Here is a 22,307-nt window from a genome sequence, read left to right as displayed (position 1 = left end):
GCATCTGGGGGCCAGTCTTGTAGTCTGTGTACTATAACAGTCCAGGCCCTTTCTAGCTCAGAACCATGAACCACAGGGACTGAGATGGCCTCACGGCTCTGATTCTTTAACCACATTGCCAACTCTTGCCTCGTCTTCCTGCTTTGTAGAACATTCTTATTCCTCACTGTGGAACCCGTTATCCTTTAGGACACCTGAGAACCTGACATGCATTACACCCTCAACCAGACAGTATGTATGGCTGCCTGAGCCAGGAGGAAAGCGGGCAAACTTGTCTTGCCCAGGGATGACCTGAACTTCATTGTGTCTGGTCCTTTATTTAAGGAATGTTCTGTCCTCCATACCCAGAAAGGAAGTTTCATTTCTTTGAGTTGTTTCATCAATAAGGGCCCTGAATAGCCAGCTCCCTCGGAATGGGGCCTAGACTAACGCATAGTGTCCTCACCTCAGCACATGCATGGTCAGATGCGCCAAGCCCAGTCTCTGTCTATACCCCACCAGGTGTTTTCGTTTATTAATGCTTCTCCCAAATGCTCTGACAGTGTCATTTACAAAGAACTGTCAGCAATTCATGAGAAAGACAGGTTATAAAGGGCACCAAGATGTAGAAGACTTACGAGTGACTTGCAGCTTTCACATGGTACTACAGTGTGGGTCCTGCCTTCCTCAGATAATAACAAGGGCACATGCAGTGGCAGAAGCTGAGCTCACCCACCCTAGATGAAGTTTGCTGGGTCCCAACCTTCAAATCACTGCCCTGTCCATCCTCCACCCAGAAGTCCTACCCAGTGTAGCAGCACGTTCTCCTTCTTCCAGGATGAGCACCACCAGGCTTGTCCTGAGGGATGGGGCAGAAGCAACCCTGGGAATTTATCAATTGAATGACAATGGACAGTCTGTCCCTTTTCTCAGCCTGGAAATTCCACCAGTGACAACTCCTCCATAGTCTTTGACCTGGGCTGATACCCTTTAAAGTCTATTCAACTGACTCATGCATTGTCACCAGCTGCTTGAGATCTCTTTGCTTTGAAAAGGAAGGAAGTCTATGACAAAACAGAAACCCAGCATTTCTGACTCCTGCTCTCACCCACACAGAGTGCCTGGCAGTGAACTGTCTGGGCTGTATTGGCAGCATCGAGATCCCACAGTAGTTTTGTGGAGTCAAGGATACACTTCACAGGCTGATTTTACATGCAGCAGAGAAGCAATTTTAAGGTAGAAAAAAGTCCAACACAATTCTTCACCACCAGCCTTGTGCCGACAAGCCCTTCCTAGCCCTACTCCACAGTGACCAGACGACAGGTCGTTTCAGAGGTAGGGACACTGTTGTTCATCTCCTGACACAAGGAAGTGGTTTATGAAAGTGTCACAAATCAGGGTTTGAGCCCCATTAGCAGTTTACATGTCCCACTGTGGTGAGAACAGGGCAGATCTCTCAGTGTTTACAGAGAAAATAAAAATAAAGGAAAAAAAAAAAAAAAAAAAAAAAAAAGCAGTGACAGCTTATCTAGACACCTAACTAAGGAATGGAATACATAAATTTCAAGTTCAGGTGGACATGAATCTAGATCATGGGGCCCTACATATCAATTCCACACTCTGTCAAAGGAGTCCCAAACAGGGAGCTCCCTGAAAGTCCTGCAATTCTACATTTTTCCTGGGCCAGTGACAAAAACAGCCTGCTCTGAATCCATTTACTAGACAGGTGCTAGAGGGAGATGGGCAGGTCCCAGAGCTACTGTGGCAGCACTATGAGGTTTTGAGTTAGCACCACTGGGTAGTGTGCGAGATGCCGCTTACCAGCTGGTGCCCTCACTGGCTCACAGTCTGCCAGTGGAACTCCCCTCTGATCTGTACCAGCACCTCTGACAGGCCATAGAGAAAGGGGACTCCGAATACAAGCAGCTGACACATGAAAAAGGAGTCCAAGGGGTTTTGGGCCACTTGTTGCCCGATCGAAGAAATGTTGCTTTGGAGGTGCTGGCTCATTCCCTTGGCCTTGTCGCAGAGGCCAACCGAGTGACGCACCACCCAGCCAAACAAGGAAGTGAGGCTACCTGGAGTTCTCTCAGCTGAGCTGGTGGCCGTGTTGACCCGTCCACTTGCGTCCACAGCGGGGCCATCTTGTAGGGGTCCTCTAGCCTCCTAGGAAAGGCCAAGGGTAAGAGGAGGGTGACACTGGAACACTCACATCACAGGAAGCAAGGAGATCTGCCTGGCTAGTATCTCTACTGATCTCGCCAATCAATCCAGAGCTGTCTTCCTCACCTAGGAAGTCTGTCTTTGAAAAGCTGGAAATACTTCAAAAAAAAAGTGCTTTGAAAACTATTGCTTTTTTCTTTCTTTGCTTTTTATATATGTTATATTATACAATAATAAAGGTAAAAACCAACAACAACAACAAAAAGCTGGACATACTTACAGTGGAGATCACCATGAATCAATGTTCAAATCCATCCAAGTACCCCCATCCCCCTTTCCCCCATGTCCCTCTGCAGCATTCATCAGCCTGCATGCTGACAGGTGATTCTGTGTTATGAAGGGAACATGTGGTTCACTCTGACAAGGGCAGGGGCAAGAGCCAGTTGCTCTCAAAAAAGGAGAGGGAAGGAGGGAGAAAGGAAAAAAGGTCTCATGGTTTAAACTGCCTCCCCCCTGAGATAAGTAAGTCACAGAATAAAGAGAGTTAAAGGAATTGGCAGCCAGAACAGAACAGGATTTACAGCCAAGTTCCTTTTCAGCACAGAGAGCATGGATTAGCCCTTGCTCTCATTTCCCTAGGGCCCTCTTGGAGTAGGGCTAACAGGAAAACAGCAGAGTTCCCCGTCCAACCACCTTTTCCTCCCTCTACTGCATTTCTTGCGAGAACTCTACATGAAAAATGAATAGAAAACTGCTCTCAGCAGCAGCGTCCTTCTCTCAGAAAGATGTTTATTATAAGGACAAAAATCTTCCTCTAGACAGTGAGCAGAAGACAGTGTCCGTGTAGTTTTCCACATCAGACTCAGGTAGCGGGAGGAACACGCTGCAGTGAAGCCAATGCTAGATTATAGCCTGAAATGCTGGTTCCCTCCTCTAAGTGGACTCCCTGGGTGACTGCATCTTGGGCCTTCCTGCTCACAGGACGAGCTCTGCTCTGCCGGCCACTAAGCAGACCTGCTGGGCTGGGCCCTGCTGGCCCAGAGCCTGCTGCTTCCCTCCCACTTAGAGAACCATCACAATTACCTTTCCAGACAGAGGGGCCAGGGCTGGTCTCTTCCTCTGGGCGTAGCCAGACAGTCGGTAACAGTAGTGAGGTTTGCAGTAGAATTTACCTGCAGGCAGCAAAGGCAGAGAAGGCAGCTGAGCGAGGCCACAGGAGGTCACCACTGCCCAGCCTGGCTTTTTAGTCCAGCGTGGACCCAACCAGTGCCCAGAGCAAAGACATGAGGCTTGCGTGGCTCGGCCAGCAAACAGAGTGGCAGTGTGTGAGGAACAAAGATGTGTCACATGAAAAGCTGGGAGTAGCATTTCTGGTGAAAGCAAGAATGAATAGGGGTGCGGGTGGAGGCGTGAAGGCCACAGGGGGTGGGCAGCTGAACATTAACTCTGATGGGATCCCCTTGCCTGCTCCCCTCTCCCACAACCATGTGATTCCCTAATTTTTGGCCTGTAATGGGTCGGGATTAGCAGTCTAAACAAAAACCCCAAAACCTGCAATGGACTGTGAGTGGACTAGACCAGAAAAGCACAGAAGGAAGAGAGAACACTGTAGTATAATTAAGAGTTAAGTATTGTTTCCTAAAACTTTCAGTTGTGCCTATTGGATCCCAATGTAACATGTATTTCCAACTAGGGGGGTCAAATAAAATCTGAGAAACATGGGACTTGGCTTTTTCCAAGCCACTCACAGACGGATTCATTCATAAAGGTCAATTTTCTCTTTACTCTCACTTAAAAAAAGCAAGGCTTTTGCAAATTAAATGATATAGGCCCTATTACAGAAGCTGTTGAACAGGAGTAATTTCATTGCATCCTTCTCGTTTGTAGAGCTCCACAGATAAATTACCTTTTCTATTCTCAAAGTTAAATAAGATCCAAGAGTGAAAGAAAATATAGAGTGGCATTCCTTCTTTTTTTCCTTTCACCTGGTGATCTGATTATATCTTTCTTTTCCCTCTAGATAACTTTTTTCCTTAACCTGGCCCCTCCCAAATAAATCCATTTATGGAATTTTCCTATTTCAAATTATATTCATATACACAACCTGTTTTCTAAAATCAAATTTTCCATTAGCTATGGGCACTTAACTAGGACTCGAAGACAATACATCTGTTGTCAGGAACACTTGACACCAAAGGCCCATCAGTCATGTTACTTGCAATGTTTGCTATAATTTAATGTTCTTCTACAAGGGGAGTTGAGTCATGGCTGATTTTTTTTCAGCGTGGCTGTAATCTCCTTGTAATCAACTGTTTCACTTTTGTGAATTTCATCCATCAATAAATAGGATGAGATAAAATGTATTAGTACTGGGATCACATTCTACTTGTCTCTTCTATGTATCATTTTTAAAGAAATACACTCCCCCCAATGTGATTCTGATGGGCTATCGACCAAGTGGCCTACATGACACATCACAGAGGTGGACATGTGGCCCAAGCTCAGTTGGAATATTTCCCCCTGGCCCCCACCCCAGGATAAAGTGCCCTAGAAATGGACCTGGGACTGAAGCCAGGAGAACCAGAGCCATGTGGGGTGAGAGTTAGGGATGCTGAAGGAGAAGGGGTGGCCTTTCTCCTCTGGGATTGCTAACTGAAAGATGTATATCTTAAGAAACGCTTGCGCTTTCATCTGAATTGGGTTTCTGTTATTTTTAATAAAGAATATTGTTTATTATGGTATTGCAAAAACATTTACTTTACTTAGGCATCTATTTTTTTCCTGTATTAATTGGCTTCTTTCTACCAAAGTACGTATAATTCCAGATTTTGAAAAACCACTCAATAGATCAGATGGAGCAATAGCAGACAGTGTAAAAGAGGATTGTGATTATGGGCTGAGTTACTTGGTACACATTATCAGTTCAGAGGAAAAAGAAATCCATGAAGTTCTACAGTATCTGGAAATGACTTAATGGACTTTGAGCTAGATTTTTGAGAGGCAAGAAATGGCTGAGAGGAAGGAAGAGAAGGCCTTCCAGGTAAGAGGATGCCAGGCACTTAGCTGGAAATGCTTCTGATGTTGGCAAACAGGCCAAGGGCAGCCCAACTGTGTTATCTATGACACTTACTAGGGCAGAGAGGACGACAAGGATCTAAACTGGCCCCCCACATTTTTTTGGGTGGAGGGGGTGCATGGTCCAGGATCGTACCCAGGTATCCCTCATGTAAGGCGAGTATTCTACCACTGAACCACCCGTGCACTCTAAACTGGCCCCCCACATTTTAACAAAGATAAAATTTTCATCACTTCAGTCCCTCACAGAGCTCCTCCTCATCTGTCAGAGAACAGGAGGATTCAAGAAAAGAAGGGAATTTTAGGGGCACTGACGTTTTAGCCACATTCTTCAAAGTTACTGGGTAACAAGGAAATCTGTTGAAGAGACAGATAAGAATTGAAAAGGCCGTGCAGAAGCTACGTTATAGCTCAGAAGAGAGGAAGTAGCTTGGGCACTGTGCGGTGCCCTTTAACCGGCTATTGTAGGGTAGCTATTTTTATTACTGTCACTTTAAAAATCAGGACCGTGAGTTCAAAGATAGTATAAGTTGCTTGTTCAAGTTCACAGAGCTGCTAAGTGGACAGTTTAAGACTCAGTGCCCTCCGAGATCCTTGCAGGTCAGAGACTCTGGGATTAGTGTCTTTAGTCCCATGGGCAACTCTCAGAATCCTACACATCAGAGAGCTCTCTTTCTCTATTTCCTTTCCTGGAGTATTGTCAATGTTTGCAACTGTACCTGGCTCTCAGTAAATTATCAAATGAATGGATGGCCGATTTTTCCTTAGGCTCATCTTGTAGCTGCCTGTGTTCTTCATTTCCCTTTTCCAGTCACTCCTGTATTTTACTACCATGCTTTCTCAATTATTTAGACCATCTAAAATCAGTGACTTGACTGAATCACCCATATTTTGTAGTCAGTCTATAATGCCAGCTTGGCTGGATATGCTGAAATGGGTATTGTAGGGTAGTGGCTAGAAGCACAGATACTAAGCCAGGCTTCCTAGGTTCAAATCCTGTCTCTGAGATCACTAACTATGGGACACTCAGGGCAAGTTGCTTAGGCTTTCTATGCCTCAACTAACAAATGGCATCTGCCTTATTGGATTCTTTTGAGGACTAAATGAATTGTAGATGTAAGGCAGTTATAATAGTGCCTGGCACGTGGTAAATGGTAGTTATTGTTACCTCTTTTTATTATTATTATTATTATTATTTTTTTTTTACATGGGAGGCACTGGGAATCAAACCCGGGTCTCCGGCATGGCAGGTGAGACTTCTGCCTGCTGAGCCACAGTGGCCCTCTTTTTATTATTGACTTAAGAAGCAAAAAGTGACATCAAGTTGTATTGGGAAGGACTGTGGGGAGATACATTAACTGATCACCTACCAGTGTCACAGTGATCCCTCATCTAATTATCTCAACTGACATATAGGGTATTATTTTCATTCTGAATGTGAAGAAATATGTTCCAAATGACTAAACAGTTCACACAGCTACTCAGTGACCCATAGTATCTCAGTCTAATTAACTGAGAGTTAATTAGAGAGTTAACTACCAGAGTTAAATGCTGGTGTCCTTTGTGTCATATTGTATTCCCTACATAGAGAAAACAAATTTCTAGAATTTTCTTGGAACTTTTGGTTAGGTTTGCAGGACTTGCTATTGAAACCTAAGTCTTTTTGCTTTATTAATTTAGGATACCAAGCCAGTTAAAGGGCCTTGCACAGTGCACAAGCTACTTTCTCTCTGCTGAGCTTCTTTTCGATTCTCATCTGAGTCTCGTCAGCAGATTTCCTCATTATCCAATAATTTTGAAGAACGCGGCTAAAACTTCAGTGCCCCGAAAATTCCCTTCTTTTCTTGAGTCCTCCTGTTCTCTAACAGATGCAGAGGAGCTCTGTGAGGGACTAAAGTAACGAAAATGTGGAGGGCCAGTTTAGACCCTTGTCGTCATCTCTGCCCTAGTAAGTGTTAGGCATAATACAATTGGGCTGCCCTTGGCCCACCCCCCAACATCTGGAGCATTTCCAGCTGGCACCTGGCATCTTCTTGCCTGGAAGGCCTTCTCTTCCTTCCTCTCAGCCATTTCTTGCCTCTCAAAGTCTAGCTCAAGGTCCTTTAAGTCATTTCCAAATATTGTTGAACTTCATGGATTTCTTCTTCCTCTGAACTTCTATGAACTGGTAATCTGTACCAAGTAACTCAGTCCTTAATCACACCCTCTCTTACACTGTCTGCTATTGTTCCATGTGCTTATTCCAATCAGGAAGTGAGCTCTCAAGGCACATCTTAAGCTTCATCAGTATCCTCAAAAGCATGTGGGAGAAATGAACCTACCATTGAAAAGCAAAAACACTTGTTGATCAATGGGCCAAACACTCGGGGATTTTCTTTCCAGGACAATCCCAGAGTAAAAGGCTCAATAAAATAATCTAAGCATTAAGGACAGTTAAAAGATGGTATGGGCTTCAACTCCAAGCCCCTCCCTTGGAGGCCAAAGAGTCATACAAAAAGCAGGTGAGTGGAAATAGTGGAGTCGAAAATGTGATACTGAACCATTTACCTGTCACTGTCCTGATTCTTCCTGACTGGGTTGTGTGTTTCACTAACATAAACAGGAAGACCTGGGGCCCTGATGGTAAGAATTAGCCTTTTTCTGTTTCCCCCTTTGGGCTCCTTTCTTGCTACTTCTGACACAGTGGGCCCAAGTCCTCAATATCAGGAGAGCCAGAAAGATGGAAATGACAAAGCTCTAATCACCTGGTGTTCTTTCTTGCATAACATCACCTTTCAATCACCTCACAGTCAAGAAATGTACCCAACATCCTCCCTGGGCTGGGATGCCTGTGAGGACTCACTTCCCTCTCTTGTCCACCTCCCCATTATGTCTATCAGTATCTTTTTAGAAGTGGGTATACAGGTCAGCAACGTCTTTGGCCATGCTTTACAATTAACCTTAAAGGGTCTTCGGATGCTTAGCATGCCAGCCTGCCACTGCCTCTGGCTCTTTCAGATCTTGTGGTCTGTTTGTGTGATTCTTCCACTTTCTGCCCTAACCAAGTCTCTCCACTGTAAAATTGGCCCTGAACACCACAATAAAGTAGAAGGCGGCCCTGTGTAATGATCTCTCTCTTTTTTTTTTTATGTGTAATGATCTCTTAATTCATCAGACACAGGGTAGAAAGATCCTGATGCCAGAGAGAGATGATACTGTTTGGCACAATTCAGGCATCTTCCAGAGGCAAAAGACTGAGTATCAGGGGCCTCGGATTTAGTTTTAATTTGCTGGCACTAACCCTAGACAAGAAATGCGGCTTCTATGGACCTGTGATTCCCCTTCTATAAAGGAAAGAAAAAAAGACTTTCCTCATGGCATCCTTTGAATTCAAGATCCCACCATTAAGTAAGACTACAAGTGAGTATCTGTGAATCTGGGGATAGGATCTAGGCAAATGCATGTCATTTTCATTACTGTTCCTGGGTAATTCTCCCAGGCACAGCTTGGCAACTCTGGGAGATACTTAGGAGAGAGAGTGTTGGAGAAAGAGAACAATAAATGGAGGGAGATGGAAGGGAAGGGGTGAGAGAGGCAGAATGAAAAAGTGCAGAAACCAGGCCTGGCTTCCCCTTCCCGGCCTCAGTTCCCCCTCCTGGCCTCAGTTTTTCTGCCCATTCTCACCACCCTCGATGTCATAGGCGTAGGCTGAAAGGCGCAGGGTGGTGGCACAGTACTCGCACTTGAAGCAGCTCCGGTGGAAGAACTTGCCCTCGGCACTTAGCCTCTCCATCACGTAGACCCGCTTCTGGCAGAAATAGCACGTGTCGCTGCCCCCCAAATTTTGTGGGAACTCCTTCTTGATTGAGCCCTGGGGGTGGGGGGTGGGGTGGAAGGGAGGAAGGGAAGAAGGGAAGAGGTACGTCAGGGCCAGGCTCTCAGGCTTACTCTAGGAGGTGCATAAACCTCTCTGTAAGTGAATCCAACCCTCGCTAAGTGATCTTGACTAGCGACAGCCTAGGAGCCTCTCAGGGCTACGGGTACCTTGCTACTGCCGCTATAGAGAGCAACCGGATGTGTGTAAACCAGGCATGCTGGATGCACAATAGGTGCCAATCAAGGGGAAAGCTAAGTCAGTTCGTTTCTGATGAAGGATCCAATTTTACAGAATTTCAGAGCTATCAAATCAAATTCTTCCAGCAGAATTCTTTTTTGAAGGTAGTGTAGAAATACATATTCAGTATTCACAAGGCTATGGATCCCCCTAGGCTCTAGCGTGCTCACTTTTAGAGATACCACATATGCTTTTTCGTTCGATAACCTAAGCAACTATTCCAGTCCTAGAAATGTGGTTATTAAAATTCAGACAACCTCAAAAAAAATTATCACAAGGCACATATTGGCTATATATACTACTGAGCACTTAAAGCTAAACCAGTTTACCAGAGCTGTGTTGTGTCTAGAGAGACAGCAACCTTATATATCTCTTACCAGTTCCTTCTTGTCTAGAAGGGTTTTGGGCTGCTCTTTCCTTTGAAGCTGATTGGCTATTTGCTCAGCCAATGAGCTCACTCCGCCTGTGTACATCTTTATATACTTCTATAAGATGGGGAGTATAAAATGACCAGAATGAATGGAAATGAGAAGGAAAAAATAAATAAGTTAAGAAGACAGGAAAATAAAATATTTGAAAGGTATAACGTGAACACAAGGTGCAGTAGCAAACCATGCCAACACAGTGCCCACAAGCAGGGGAGCTGGTGGCAGAAAACATGGTGACAGGTCCAGATGGAGGTGCCAGCACAGGTGGGGGCATCCGCTTGGGGGAGACGGACCTTCAGGAGGGGAGAGCACAGCCTTCTGCATCTTTGGGGAATATGTGGTTCCCAGGGGCAGGGATGTGGGAAGACAGGATAATGCTAACATGGAAGAGGCAAGTAGAGCCTAGAGCTTGGGGAGTCAGGTTACATACAGAGAAGGCAGGTAGGTCAGCTTCCATCCTGACAGCAATGCCCATAGTGACATCAGGTTCAAGAGTATGAGAGAGGCCTCATTGAGAACAAAAGCAAATCCACTCTCTCAAAGGTAGGCTCTCCTCTTGGGTTACAGAAGTCAAAATCTCTAATATTATAAGCAATAATCTGCCCCCTCTTTATTCACATTTGATCCTTAATCCTCTGTCGTATGCACAAAACATCCCCAAGCTTTATCCACAAGACCCATTCGCAGCCTGCTCTCCTTATTGGTATTTAATGGGTGTTTGAGTCCAGGGCAACGTGTCTTCCACTTAAGCCTGGGGGCCACAGTCTTCTTGACTGGATCGGCATCTTACATGCCAGCGGCAGGACACTAATACCTGTACCACGGGAACACATTCTTGGGGAACCAGAATGCATTTCTAGTTCAGGAAAAGAGAACACAGGGACCATTTTTATAGGTTGAAAAAAGAAAAAAGGAAAAAAAACCCAACCAAGTTGATCTTCTTTCTGGCAATGCTGAAGAAATAATAGAAAAAGACTACTGCATTTTTCTTTTTTTTTTTTTACATGGGCAGGCACCAGGAATCAAACCCGGGTCCTCTGGCATCGCAGGCAAGCATCCCTGCCTGCTGAGCCACCATGGCCCGCCCAGACTACTGCATTTTAAATGAGTCTTCCTGCTCCCACCTGGGCAGCTTAGGAGCCAGGCCCCAGACAGTGGACTCAAAGCCTTACAGGCAGTTCTCTGAGAACAAAGATCTCAGAGGACAAAGATGCTCAGTTCTCTGAGCACCCAAGATGCCCTTCCATGTGGAGGTGGCCTGAGGGAGAGCAGCATGTAGGCTGGGCAGGCATGTTAGGAAAACAGCCCCAGGGGAACGACTCTAGGTAAAGACAGGAGCCAGAAGAAGCACAAATAGGAAAATAATTCTTCATGGTTCAATTGGAACTGGGGAATGAATTCTATTTTTAGGCTTAAAATAAGGACATTTCCAAGGATGGGTGCGTTTGTCCATTAGCTTCCTAACTTATACCCCAGGGTGGTCAAGAAAAACAAGTGGCCCTTAAATCTAAACCTTCTTTAGATCAGGGACATTAGAGAAGCTTACGCCTGGAGCAGTCAGACACCAGGCTAAGCTGCAGAGACAGTTTAACAGATGACACAGAAGGAGCAGAAAATCACATTTGGTTCACTTACTCACAGGAGCAAGTGAGTGAGAGTATGGACCACATATCAAATATCCAACAAGGACAATGAGAGAGCCTTGACCCTCGCTGCTCAGCCAGGACCTGGCTCTCCCATCCAGAGACCGTCACCCGCAGCAACTTCAGCCCTGGGGGGGGCCAGACTGCAAAGGCATCTGTCACATTCAGTTCTCAGCCACATGGCAACACTGATAAGCATCCCCCCACCCCTACCCTGAGAGGTGATGACTCTAGGTCTATTTGTTTCTGGCAGGAAAAGCAGATGGTTTCCTTCTCCCCTCTCTTAAAAAGTAGTCAAGATGTAGCAATTGCTGGACTCATTACCCCACACCATACACATGTATATGCTAGCAAACTCGCAAAGCTCCCTGTACAGTCTGGTGTTAGGAATAAGAAACAGACAGAACGGCAAAGAGACCCTCCAACCTCTCTATGAACTACTTGGTGGCTGGAACAGTTTCAGTGTCGGAAAGAGCAGGGTTAATTCCTTAAAAGATTACAAGGCACATAAGCTACGGCAAGTTTGCCAACCCACTTAAAAGATTTAATGATGTCATGGCTCATATTTTGTAACATATTAATAGGAAAACATTTGGGATAAAAAAGCCAGTTTTTCAATTTAGTAAAAAACTTAAATCATTAGTTGACATGGTTAAAATATAATGAAAGTGGGTTTACTTTCACAGAATCTGACATGCATTAAACAAGGTTCAATGGAATCCAGCAGCCTCCTCAATGCAGGTGTATGCTTATGGAATACACACCAAACAGACACCCCTCCCCACCCCAACACACACACACACACACACACACACACACACACACACACACACACACACACACTGTCTCCCCACAGAGGACTGGCCAGAGTTAAGAACTCACAACCTCCCTCAGGGCTGAAGGCTCTGTGAGTGTGGAGGGAGCAGAAGCTTGGCCCAGCCCAGGCCATGCTACCTGTCGGAGGGAGTCGGAGGAGGGAGAGGCAGGGCGGTTGGAGGAGCGGAGGCTAAGGGAAAGCTCCCACTGATCGACAAAAAATCGACGAGAAGGTTCAGGCTCTGGCTATAAAATACAAGATGGAGAAAAAAAAATCAAAAGAAACATCAAATAAAATGTCAGATACTAACCTGAACATAAAGAATGTGATAGTTTTAGTACCTCTGACTCTAGCCCTTTACCTAAATAACATATAGAAAAGAAATACATTTAGTTCCCAGAAACATGAATGGCCTGAACTGGGATGCCTCTTGGGCAGAGACACTCGATCACCGCCTAGGTAACCCCATTAGCCTTACACACAGCAGGTGGCAAAGACAGTAACTCTAGAGTGAAGCTTGCTCCTTCTACACAAAGGGCAGGTATGTGGTGTCTCTTCCTTTACTTGCTCATGCTCACAGAAGCACTGTCTGCCAAGGAGCCAGCCAAGTTGCAAGCAATGATTAGGAGAAAAGACTCGAAACCCCAAACCCTCTGCAAACACTACACGCAGCAGGTAGGCAAAAGCAGGCCAGATCAGTTTAGCTGAACATCATTAGTACATGGAATCTTGAATAGGGTACAAGATTTTGTTGATTTGTCCAGGTTACTGTAATGCCCAGATAAGTCCCAGAGAAACTGTGATAGTGAATAAAGACGTATTTGCAAAGTCCCCTTGGGGAAAACAGGGAGAAAGGAGGACTTCCCCATTTGGAGAATTTCGGATATTCTCACAAGCAGTGGGGACAATTAATTCAATAGGTTGAGCTCTTGATCTTGGAGTTCACTCCTATGAAACTTATTCCTGCAAAGGACAGGCTAAACCTACTTAAAATTAGGCCTAAGAGTCTTCCTTAGAGAACCTCTTTTGTTCCTCGGATATGGCCTCTCTCTCTAAGCCAACTCACTGCCCTCCCTCCTATGTGAGGGAGGTGAACTTACTGCCCTCCCTCCTATGTGAGACATGACTCCCAGAGGTGTAAATCTGCCTGGCAACGTGGGGTAGAACTCCTAGGATGAGCCAGGACCTGGCATCATGGGATTGAGAAAGCCTTCTTGACCAAAATTGGTAAGAGAAAATGAGGCAAAATAACATTTCAGTGGCTGAGAGATTTTAAACAGAGTTGAGAGGTTTTCCTAGAGGTCATTCTTATGTATTATATAGATATCCCTTTTCAGTTTACAGTGTATTGGAATGGCTAGAGGGAAGTACCTGAAACTGTTGAGCTGTGTTCTAGTAACCTAGATTCTTAAAGATGATTGTATATAGATAATAATGTTTACAATGTGACTGTGGGATTGTGAAAACCTTGTGTCTGATGCTCCTTTTATCCAGGGTATGGACAGATGAGTAAAAAAATATGGGTAAAAAATTAATAAATAATGGGGGGGGCAAAGGGTAAAATAAATTGGGTAAATGGAAATACTAGTGGTCAATGAGAGGGAGGGGTAAGGAGTATGGTATGTATGAGTTTTTTCTTTTTATTTCTTTTTCTTGAGTGATGCAACTGTTCTAAAAAAAATAATCATGGTGATGAATACACAACTATCTGATGACATTGTGAGCCACTGATTGTACACCATGTATAGAATGTACATGTGTGAAGATTTCTCAATAAAAATATTTTTTAAAATTTAGTAAGAAAAGAAAAGGAAATGTTACTGTTCAGTCTTTATGATGCCAAATATCTGGATTTTATTTTTATAAAATAAATAAAAGTTTTGTTCTGAAAAAAAAAAAAGCAGGCCAGAGTCGTCCTCAAGAGGTGAGCTGTGCATCTTAGAGCCCTCCGGTTCCCTCAATGGGAGAAGGTAGGTGAAAGCTCTTACTGCATTCTCTGTCTTCTGAGCTGGACTCCACCTGTTCCCCTCGGCACTGCAGCCCCAGGCTTTTAATCATGTCTCCCCACCACATCTCTCCTTTCATTCCACAGGGCTCCTCTGTTCTTTTCAGCATTGCTTTGTTAAAAACCATCACCATCTCACTAACCATGCATTTCCCCAATGTAGACCCTGCCCTGCCCAATGAGAATGCCTGATGCTCCACCTTTAGGGGAAAGTAGTCCGGGAAGAGGGAAGTAAGAAGCTGGGAGAAGGTAGCACAACAAGCAAGTGAAGTGGAGCAGAGGTGGGAGAAGGATGCTCCCTCCTCTGCTTAGACTGCGGCTCTCTTTGCCTTAACCTGGCACCTGGAATGCACCAACCACCTGCCTCTTGTGTGTGGTAGAGAAGAAAAGCAGGCGAGGAGGACAGTGCTGTGACTAGCTTCTTCATGTAACCGAGAAGTAACCTTGGTTCCTGCTTGGTTGGCCATAGGTACATTTTTCAGAGATCAAAGGCAAAAGGGGAGGTGAGAATAAAGGGAAAGGGGCTATGCAAGGCATTTAACAGAATGTTCTTCACTCCAGCTGCAGTGTACCCACCCAGGCAGCTTCTTCCAGAGTAGCAACAAAGTCCCCCCAAACCAGCAGTCTTCAATCAGGCAACTGTGCCATTCATAAAATTATTGATAGCCAGGTGCCATCAGCAACCCCCTCAGTGTTTCAGAAAAGACTACCTAAAGCTTTTAATCACATACTCTCATCTCACTGTCACATTCCTTCCTTTCCATCCTCTTTCCACTTGGAAAATCCTCACAATGGTGAAAGATTTTGCTCTCTGGGTATTTCTACTTCAAGATCCATGAATGTCCCCCCTACCCCCACCCCCCCAAAAAAGCCAAACAAATGTTCCTTGTTTCCCAAAGAACCCACCCCTGGTAGTCAATTGCTAGTCCTCCACTGGAACATATTTTTGGGGTAAAAGTTGTGTGATGTTGGGGTGGGAAAGTTGTTTGGGCCCTTTACAGCACCATAAGCACTCAGGATGAGCGTGTGCTCCAGATGTGGGGGCTGAGCACTCTGCTGTGAGAACTCTTGGCAGGGACCAACACTGTTAGCAAAGAGAATTTAGGCTCTTGGCCAGGCGATAGGAGCGTGCAGGAGGCCCCTCCTCTACCCCACTCCCTCCAGCCTGCCCCATCTGTCTTGCCCTCAGCATCACAGGTGATGGGTTCATGCTCTGTTATCTTTTACCCTCTCATGGTGGGAATTCTGCTTGCCTCGGCTGACAGCATCAAGATCCCTGTATGTCTGTAGACAACAAAGTAGAAACTTCAGCACCATCCAAAGGCTCTATGTGGACTACCTAAGTGGCAGTGGGAAATTCAGTGCTGAGAATTCAGTTCATTTCCACACATCTTCCCAGACCGCTCCCTACCCCATCCCAAATAAACACAAGCCCAACTAGAGAATCCCATGACCAGGGACAGCTTTTTGTGTAGCCATTCTGCCCACCGTGAATGAGGTCAGCTGTATATATTAATAAGAAGTACAGTTAGTATGAAGGTGGAATAAACCTATTTTTTCACACATGGCCTAAGAGCAGAGGTGTTACATGGAAGGGTGAAAAGGAGAGGCAGGTTAGAACAGTGAAGCTTTCCACAAGTTATTAAGATGGAAAGGGGCAAGAAATTGGCTAGAATAAACAACCATTCCAATAATCCAGAGGAAACTTCCAGATGGGGAGTGGTCCCTGAATGGGAACACGGAATCAGAGCATAATTTATTTAAGGGAAGAGTGGACTAAACTGGAGGCCTATTCAGGAGGTGGGTCAGAATCTATCCACTAGAGGTATGGAACTCCATGAGCATACCACCTGCCCCATGGTCAGGGCAGGAGGAGGGCCACACCGGTCATTCTTTGGATACCTGAGGTTTCCCCTCACAGCCACAGAAAAGCTGATCCACGGCTCCTGATGTGGTGAACTCATCCAGTGTGCAGAGCTCAGGCCCTGGCATACCACCCAGATTTGGTTCCTGCCCCTGTGACTTACTAGGCAACCTTGGACAGATGTCCTGGCTTCTCTGATCTGTGCCTCAGTCTCCTCCTCTGCAAAACGGGGCTCATATTTTACCTGCCTCATGGAATTCTCATGAGAATTAACGGAGCTAACACCCAGAAAGCGCCTGGGAGCACTACCTGGAACATAGAATATGCTCCTAAGCATGAATGTTTTCACAGAGACAAGGCCTTAGGCACTTGCCGAGCCACTCAGGGCTCAGTGCCTAGACCTGGGAACACAGGTTGGGCCTTTAAAAATCAGACCCCTTATTAGGGATCACCTTTTAAATTAGCCACTTTAGTTGAGAAAATATCTTTCCGTATTTTTGCGATTTTATTTTAAAGAGATACACCACAGAGATCAATAAAACCACCCCAGAAATACACTTTATACAAGGTGTGCCTGCCCCAGATGTATGCTTTCTGTACTCCTCAACCCTGACGATGGTTTACTATGCATGAAGCAGGCTGGAATGGCCCTCTGGAGTGTGAGTGGAATGAATGTGTGTTGAGAAAAGTTGAATAAGCAAGAGGCTGGGCCCCAGAATCAGAAGGAACCACACTCCTGCAGGAAAGACTTACAAAAAGCTCCCAAATGCCCATTTTAACCCTATCTCCAAAAAAAAGACTGCCCTAAATGGGGTTATGTCAAAATGAATTGATCTCCAGAGATTTTGGCCTCAGATCTGTGACAGAGTGGGTATCTGCATAAGTGATACCCCCACCACAGGGCACGAGTTAAACACCTCAGGCTTAGTGGTATCATGTGCTGGCCTGAGGTCCAGTCAGGAGTTACTCGTCTGAGGCAGTAAAGGTTGCTTCTGCCATGAATGGTTTCCACAAATTGCCTTTCTATTTTTTCAAGGCATTGAAAAGGGAATCTTGGTCTCTACTCTAGCCACCTACGCAGGCAGGCAGGGAGACAGAGACAGGATGATGGAGCATGCAGAAGACATCACCTGTTGGCTGCGCACCCGCCAGGGGAGTGGGGCGGGGGAAGGAGAGAGTGTGATCACTTTTTTTGGGCAGGTCCGAGAACGCTCCTTTCCCCGTCGCTTTTGCACCAACAGACACAAACAGAAGAGAACATTGGTGAAAATGGGAACCGGAGCCTAGTTCCAGAAGGACTGGAGGCCCGGTGCTTGCCCCCTCCCCTCAGCATTTCCCTGTGCGGTTTGAGAGGTGCTCCTCCCAGCCTCCGGCAATCCTGTGCCACACCTGCATTCTCTCTTAGGTACAGATCCCAGGGGCAATTTGTGCTGCTGAGGTGCGATCGGAACTCACAGAGCAGTACTTTTTAAGGGTCAGGGATTGAGGGTACATCCTTTTTTGCTGGTTTGCTCAGGAAGTTGGTTGGGGGACAGAAGAAACTGGCTTGCTTATGAGAAAAGAGAAAGGGCACACATGACCACAGTCAATGGAGGTCATGGAAGCTCTTGGAGACTTCACTGTAGGGATCCCCATCAGAGCACAGGGAACTTGCCTTCAGAGCCCATCTACGACAAGCTCCTGCCACTGCTTTCCTGTTTGCAGCCTGTCACTTGCCCATAGGGTTTGGAAAACCATCAAGGAACACAAGAAAGTGCAGGAAACAGGATATATAATTAGGTAGAGCTCACTGACTGAATACCAGGGTAGCAGGCCTGTGGCTTCCCCTCACTTTGCTCCTCTATTGTGTTCCCTTGGGCACCCAGCTGTCTATGATTCAGAGAATCCCTGGCACTTAAGAAGCAATCATATACTTCTAGGCCTCCCTGATCACTTCCAGGGGAATTCTTCATTCCCCTCTGCTCAGTCGGACTGTGTGGGGTGTTGCACACAGCCTGGGGGTTGGGGGTAGGGGTGGGGGTTTCTGGAAATTGTGTGGCCCGAGGCAGGAGTTCCACCGTCACAAACCTCACAGGACAATCTGCTGCCAAACCCAAGCAGGTTCACGTATATAGTTTGCCTGAAGGCTGCATTTCTGAGATCAAAAGGCCAAAGGAAACGGGAGGGAAGAGCCAGGGTGTCTACACTTGAAAGAAACAGAAGTTACTGCCTGGCTGAGGCTAAGTTGTTATTCATTTCCCCTCTTTCCTGCTGTGACGTCAGCTGAAACGGGTCCTTGTGCCAGCTCAGCCATCCCTGCTGGGCCTGCTACACCCTCCTGCTCGGCCTGAAGCACTTCAAGAGAAACCCAAAGTGAGTCTGGAGGAGACACTGTCAGTCAGCACTAGTCCCATTCCTCAAGGGAGACAAGGAGAGGCTACCACTCACATGCAGTCAGAAGCAGAGGGTATCCAGGGTACTCCTGGGGTTCCTCTGTCCTGTTTTTTTAAAACATCTGGCATTGTGCTCCCAGATTATATCGTTCAGGAGATAAGGACCAAGCAAGATTCATGACACCATTCCTGATGTGATGTTGGAAAAACAATCATGTGTGAATATTACACATTTCACAAGGACATAAGAACACTTCCTTCACAGGGAAGTCAATTCCTAACTCTATATAACCTGAAGCACTTAAGGATTAAAGAGGCTTTTCACTACTCATGGTTTCTCATTTATCAAGTCTGAGCACAGAATCAATCCAGCAGCTCTTTCCAACCCTTGATATCCATTCCATAGAACCTATGTTTGATATTAATGGCTCTACTCTGCTGCCCCAACAGCCTACCAGTCTTCTCTTTATGGTCTGTGACCAGAAATTCCTTGACGACCAGTGGTCCAGACTGACAACATTCAGCAGCACAAGGCTGGAGGCCACCAGAGACCTCATAAACAGGAGAAGCACAAGTAACTCCATAGAATCAACCTCTCAATGCCAGTGAGTATTGCTCAGTCAGGCTACAAGCCGATGGGCCAGTTTTCACCAGGATGTAGCTTAACCAGGCCTCTCAGGCCATATTTCCTGCCTTGGGGACGTCTCAGAAAGCCTGTCCACAGCTGCACAGGCAAACACCACCCACTTCACCTCTCTCCCCCTTTTCTTCTCCTGGCTTGGAGGATCTTCATGCAGCTTAAAAGAATCTAGAATTTGGAGAATATAGTTTTGAGTTTATTTGCCCTGCAACAGATGCTCAACTAAAGATTGCCTTTTAAATCATACCTTCCACCTTAGACTTCACAGCAAAAAAAGGTAAGAAAATAAAACAAGTAAATCTCCAATGGATTGCTTTTTTAGAAGACTCAATTTGCTCTGGATGTAATTTAAATAAAACCCAATCACCCCGCACCTAGCAATGGCTCTCCCTCCAGCACCGAGAAGCTGGTGAGGCCAACTGCGGGAGGAGCGGATGAAGTCAAGGCCAGCTCCTCAGACCTCTCAGAATCTTTACCGCCCTCAATGAAACCAGAAACGAGATGGTTATTCCGGGTTCCTCAGTGGGGCAGGGGCCTGGTCAATAGCAGTATGGGAGAAGGCCCAGGAATGGCCTCCAAGCCCTCTGAAAGATTCCTATTATAAATCAGGTGACATTATCTCTCTTTTCTTTCTGTCCTCATTTATACTGCACTTTGGATAATCACTTTGTTAGAAGACTTTCCTCAAATTTTGGAGAAAAGTTTTCAAAATGATATTTTAAATGTGAACAAAGCACCAGGAAAATGCTTATGAACAACCTTTGTTCAGAGTTTGAAACAAACAAAATTCCTAACTCAAGACTATTACCTTATTTCCCTATTTAATGTGGAAGGCTCTAAGGCCCCCCTTCTCAGGCCCAAGGAATCTAGGACTCTCCCTCCAAAGGTCACAAGGAGACAAGCTATGCAAAAAAATCAACTTGGGACAAAAGTTACAACAGCAAAACCCCAAAGGCTAAGGGGCCTTAACAACTTGCCACACAACTCTAGGTAGTTTCACTACCACAAAAATTAACAGTCTGCTCCTTTAACTTGGAATTTCTCAAATCCCAAAGACTTAAGCCATGCAAACTGTTTTCTCAGAATCATTCCTCTGAAGAGCACAGAGATGTCCTAAAGAGCTAGGGTTTTGAAGTGCAGAGAGAACGGAGTGGGAAGGCCTGGGAGGCAGCACCCATCCTGACCCCTGGGCAGTTCCTTTACCTGTTTCCACTGGGGGATGGGGGCAGGACGACCCTGCTCAGGCAGGCGGCAGGATGGCTGGCTGACCCCACGCTCTTGGGTCGGCTGTGACACACAGGTCAGGTATGGGTGGGGGCGGGACATGGAGACAAAACAAAATAAAAGACATTAAGTGGGAGAAGACACAAAAAGGGTGCTCAGGGAAGACAAGCATATTTTTGAACTGAAGACAAGGCAGAATTAATTCTTAGGAAGTCTACTTACAAAGGAAAAAAATAACACTCCCCTCAAAAAAACAAAAGCAAATTAAAAAAAAAAAAAAACCACAAAAGAAACAAAGCTCACATAACAGGAAAGTGGAAGCTGTGATCCTTTTTCCAAGCTCAATGTTCTCTGAGCCTAGATGACTAATCTTTCCAGCCAGATGAGAAAAACAAGCTTCTCTTAGGGGCATCCTTCCTCTTATGGACAGCATTCCAGGGCTGGAGACCTGGTCCCCTCTGCCTTCCCAAGGTGAACCAGGTCCTTGGGCTACCAGAGCCTCTGGGTAACCTCAAACTTTGGTTAGCAAATATTATCATTTTCTGTGTGAGCCACAACATGAAAAAACTGGAGCACAAGGACCAATCAGCGAAGACTAGATGTGAAGAGAAGCTGATTAAGGCCAGACTCCAAGCAAAGTCATTCCCACCCTCCTGGTCCACAGGCACAAGCTGATGAGGAAGGACAAGTTGGAGAAGAGAAAAAGAATTAAGGGAAGGGGCTTCTTGGACTCCAGGTGCTCCCTCAGGGAGTTTTATAAGAAACTTGCAGTGTGAATCACAAAGGCCCAGCTCTAGCTCATGTAAGAATCTTACTATCAGATGAACAGGCCAGAAACAAGACCTAACACACACCTCAGTTCACAGGCTCCTGTCTAGCACTCACCACATGCTTTAGGGGAGTGCGACTTAGGGTCCCAGAACGATCTTTAATATGCTCACATGCTATGACCAAGGAATGTCCCAGGAAACTAAAGTAAAACATGCACATGAGAAAGCTCTATACGGGAACATTTACCACTGCCCTTTATAAGAAAAGGCTAGAAACAATGCCAACATCCAACTTGGAAGAATAGTAAAAAAAAACCATGGTACATACACATTTCATATGACTGTAATAGTTTGGAACAATGTGAGTATATGCCTAAAGCTAAATGAAAAGAGCCGAAGAGAAAAGTATATTTTAAGAATGATCTCAATTATGAAAACAAGAATACAGTGAAAAAAGACCAGAATATAGCAAAATATTAATGGAATTATGGGTGGTCTGATTCTCTTTATCATACTTTTTAGCATTTTCCTCAATAAGGACATACTTCTTTTATCATTTAAATATGTACATATGCATGTGAATTTATACACATATACACAGATAAAGATGCTCAGATGAGGGGAAAAGCAAGTGCCAGTCCTGAGTCTGTGAATCCTCTAAACAGGATCCCTCTACCCTGTATGACCAGAGTGAATCCCGACAGGCTAGCTATGACATGGGCTTTACCTGTCTGCGTATGCTGGTGGACTGCGGGGGTGCGTTCTCTTCAAACTTGGCCAGCAGCTGGGTCGCCATGTGCTTGACTTTGTTCTGGTTTCCAATGGCAGCATCCATCCTCCTGTCAGTCAGTGTGCTCACCAGCGTGGGTCTCTCTCCACGGGAGCTCCGGGAAGCTTCCTCCTGGTGAACACCAACCACCCAAGAACCAGACGCCATTATAGGAAACCCCCTACACCCCACAGGAGCTCTTCCCATGAGGAACTGCAGTCAGTGCCTGCCAGCATGGCTGATATTTTTGCTTTGAGTTTAACAGCTATCTTCCAGGTTCCAATTTCACAATGGAGTGAGCAAGACGTGGGTGAATGGGGCAGTATAAAAAGGCACTCAGAGTTTAGCTGGTGGTGTTGTGTCCCAGAGAGAAATTGTCCTTTGCCAAATGTGTGATTAGAAAGAGAAAAAAAGTCCTAGGGTTGTGACTGTGTGTGTTTTCTCTTGGATCCTCCCCGCAAAATC

At 45.6% G+C, this 22,307-nt stretch overlaps 1 protein-coding gene across 6 annotated transcripts in view; it reads right to left on the bottom strand.

The window, feature by feature from the left end:
• The window catches only part of MICAL3 (microtubule associated monooxygenase, calponin and LIM domain containing 3), a 191,721-nt gene that overhangs the window by 72,324 nt on the left and 97,090 nt on the right, over positions 1–22,307 (bottom strand). For 3 of the 6 annotated variants that reach the window (XM_077169552.1, XM_077169553.1, XM_077169548.1), the window contains 9 exons: positions 21,801–21,974; positions 20,283–20,366; positions 17,198–17,293; positions 15,431–15,487; positions 12,336–12,443; positions 9,688–9,795; positions 8,881–9,067; positions 3,226–3,314; positions 2,058–2,145 (listed from right to left, as the gene is read on the bottom strand). In XM_077169552.1, the coding sequence (XP_077025667.1) occupies positions 2,058–2,145; positions 3,226–3,314; positions 8,881–9,067; positions 9,688–9,795; positions 12,336–12,443; positions 15,431–15,487; positions 17,198–17,293; positions 20,283–20,366; positions 21,801–21,974 (991 nt within the window). The remainder of the gene's footprint in view (positions 1–2,057; positions 2,146–3,225; positions 3,315–8,880; positions 9,068–9,687; positions 9,796–12,335; positions 12,444–15,430; positions 15,488–17,197; positions 17,294–20,282; positions 20,367–21,800; positions 21,975–22,307) is intronic. The other 3 variants (XM_077169550.1, XM_077169551.1, XM_077169549.1) reach the window with 2 other exon arrangements.

Source organism: Tamandua tetradactyla, chromosome 7 (genome assembly GCF_023851605.1).
Source record: "Tamandua tetradactyla isolate mTamTet1 chromosome 7, mTamTet1.pri, whole genome shotgun sequence".
Taxonomy (NCBI): domain Eukaryota; kingdom Metazoa; phylum Chordata; class Mammalia; order Pilosa; family Myrmecophagidae; genus Tamandua; species Tamandua tetradactyla.
The sequence above is the reverse complement of the archived record's forward strand: the minus strand, read 5'-3'. Positions and strand labels throughout refer to the sequence as shown.